Source organism: Rhagoletis zephyria, unplaced genomic scaffold (assembly GCF_001687245.7).
Source record: "Rhagoletis zephyria isolate East Lansing unplaced genomic scaffold, Rhagoletis_zephyria_1.1 Rzeph_scaffold_69321, whole genome shotgun sequence".
Classification (NCBI taxonomy): Eukaryota; Metazoa; Arthropoda; class Insecta; order Diptera; family Tephritidae; genus Rhagoletis; species Rhagoletis zephyria.
This window is the reverse complement of record NW_016226372.1, coordinates 1-1,018: the sequence shown is the minus strand read 5'-3', so window position 1 is coordinate 1,018 and position 1,018 is coordinate 1. Positions and strand designations below refer to the sequence as shown.

Sequence of the window (1,018 nt, the reverse complement as noted above, 5' to 3'; positions counted from 1 at the left end):
AACAAACTTTTCCTAAAATGACATTTCAATGTTCTTTTAATAACACGGCAGCAATTGAATATCCAAAATCTCGGATTTCCCCTCATAAAAATCCCCGCACAACTTCAAACAGTCCCTCTAAAATAATTACTAGGCTCTGTTGGAGAAAGATCTAGCTTCAAACAAAGAAAGTAAATAACGAGTGATTGCTTTGAATTCGTTAGCTTAAAGCTCTTTTAAGCTTTCTCAAAATTTTGTAAAGGCGCGTGCAGAGTAAAAGCTCTCTCTGCCCATCGCTGGTGTAAAAGTATAAATCGGTTGGCAATATTGCACCCCTTATGTGTCTTTCCTTGAATTGAATAACTCTTCGTCTTTTCACATCCTCGATAATAAAAATTTTAACCCTCACTTACCGCGACATTTCGCCTTTGCTTTTGCTTTTGGCAAGTCCCTCTTTGGCTTTCGATATGAGACCCGACATATCGCCGACAATGCGATTCTGCAACTTCTCCTCATGCGTCGGACTCATCGGCATGTTGCTCAGTTTTTGCGTCAGATCCTTCACTGTGTGGTCTCGTTTCAGCTGCTGCAGCAGTTTCTTATCCTCATTGTCAGATTCTAAATATATTTGAAAAGCAGCAAAAGGATTAGACACAACCCAATGCATAATGAGTCAAAAAATATTAGAAAAACGCATAGTTGAGACACACAGATAGGCTGAGAAACAGCAATTAGAAAGAAGGCATCAAAAACCAAAACAAAGGTGTGAAATTTTAGGGGGGCGGGGGGAATCGTGGATGAACCGCAAAAGCTGCTCTTCAGCACGAATAAAATGATAAAGTTACTATGATTGGAGCTAAAAAGGAGGCTGTGGACCAACTTTTAAACACTCACCTGTTATAGCTAATACATCACCCGAGAAAGTTGGAGAGTTCATGCCGGTGGGGCTTTCAAGCGCTCTAGCCGCTGTGGTTGTAGTGGTTGTAGTATTTGGTGGTGATGGCAACAAACGATATTGCGGTGGAGGCATCACAAAGTA

General features: G+C 41.0%; 1 protein-coding gene across 1 annotated transcript; it reads right to left on the bottom strand.

The window, feature by feature from the left end:
* Positions 1 to 373: 373 nt before the first annotated feature.
* On the bottom strand, positions 374 to 1,012 carry LOC108357036 (uncharacterized). The gene is made up of 2 exons (XM_017608133.1): positions 874 to 1,012; positions 374 to 597 (listed from the first exon to the last, which is right to left on the bottom strand). Exons 1-2 carry the CDS (start codon positions 1,007 to 1,009, stop codon positions 389 to 391), a joined length of 345 nt encoding a protein of 114 aa, XP_017463622.1. The 5' UTR covers positions 1,010 to 1,012; the 3' UTR covers positions 374 to 388.
* Between the last annotated feature and the right edge of the window lie 6 nt (positions 1,013 to 1,018).

What these genes read in the sequence shown, in the direction of transcription:
- LOC108357036 (XM_017608133.1), bottom strand. Translation starts at nt 1,009, where the DNA reads ATGCCTCCACCGCAATATCGTTTGTTGCCATCACCACCAAATACTACA. An exon ending in TGATGTATTAGCTATAACAG is followed by an intron (nt 598 to 873) that starts GTGAGTGTTTAA and finishes AAATATATTTAG; the next exon opens with AATCTGACAATGAGGATAAG.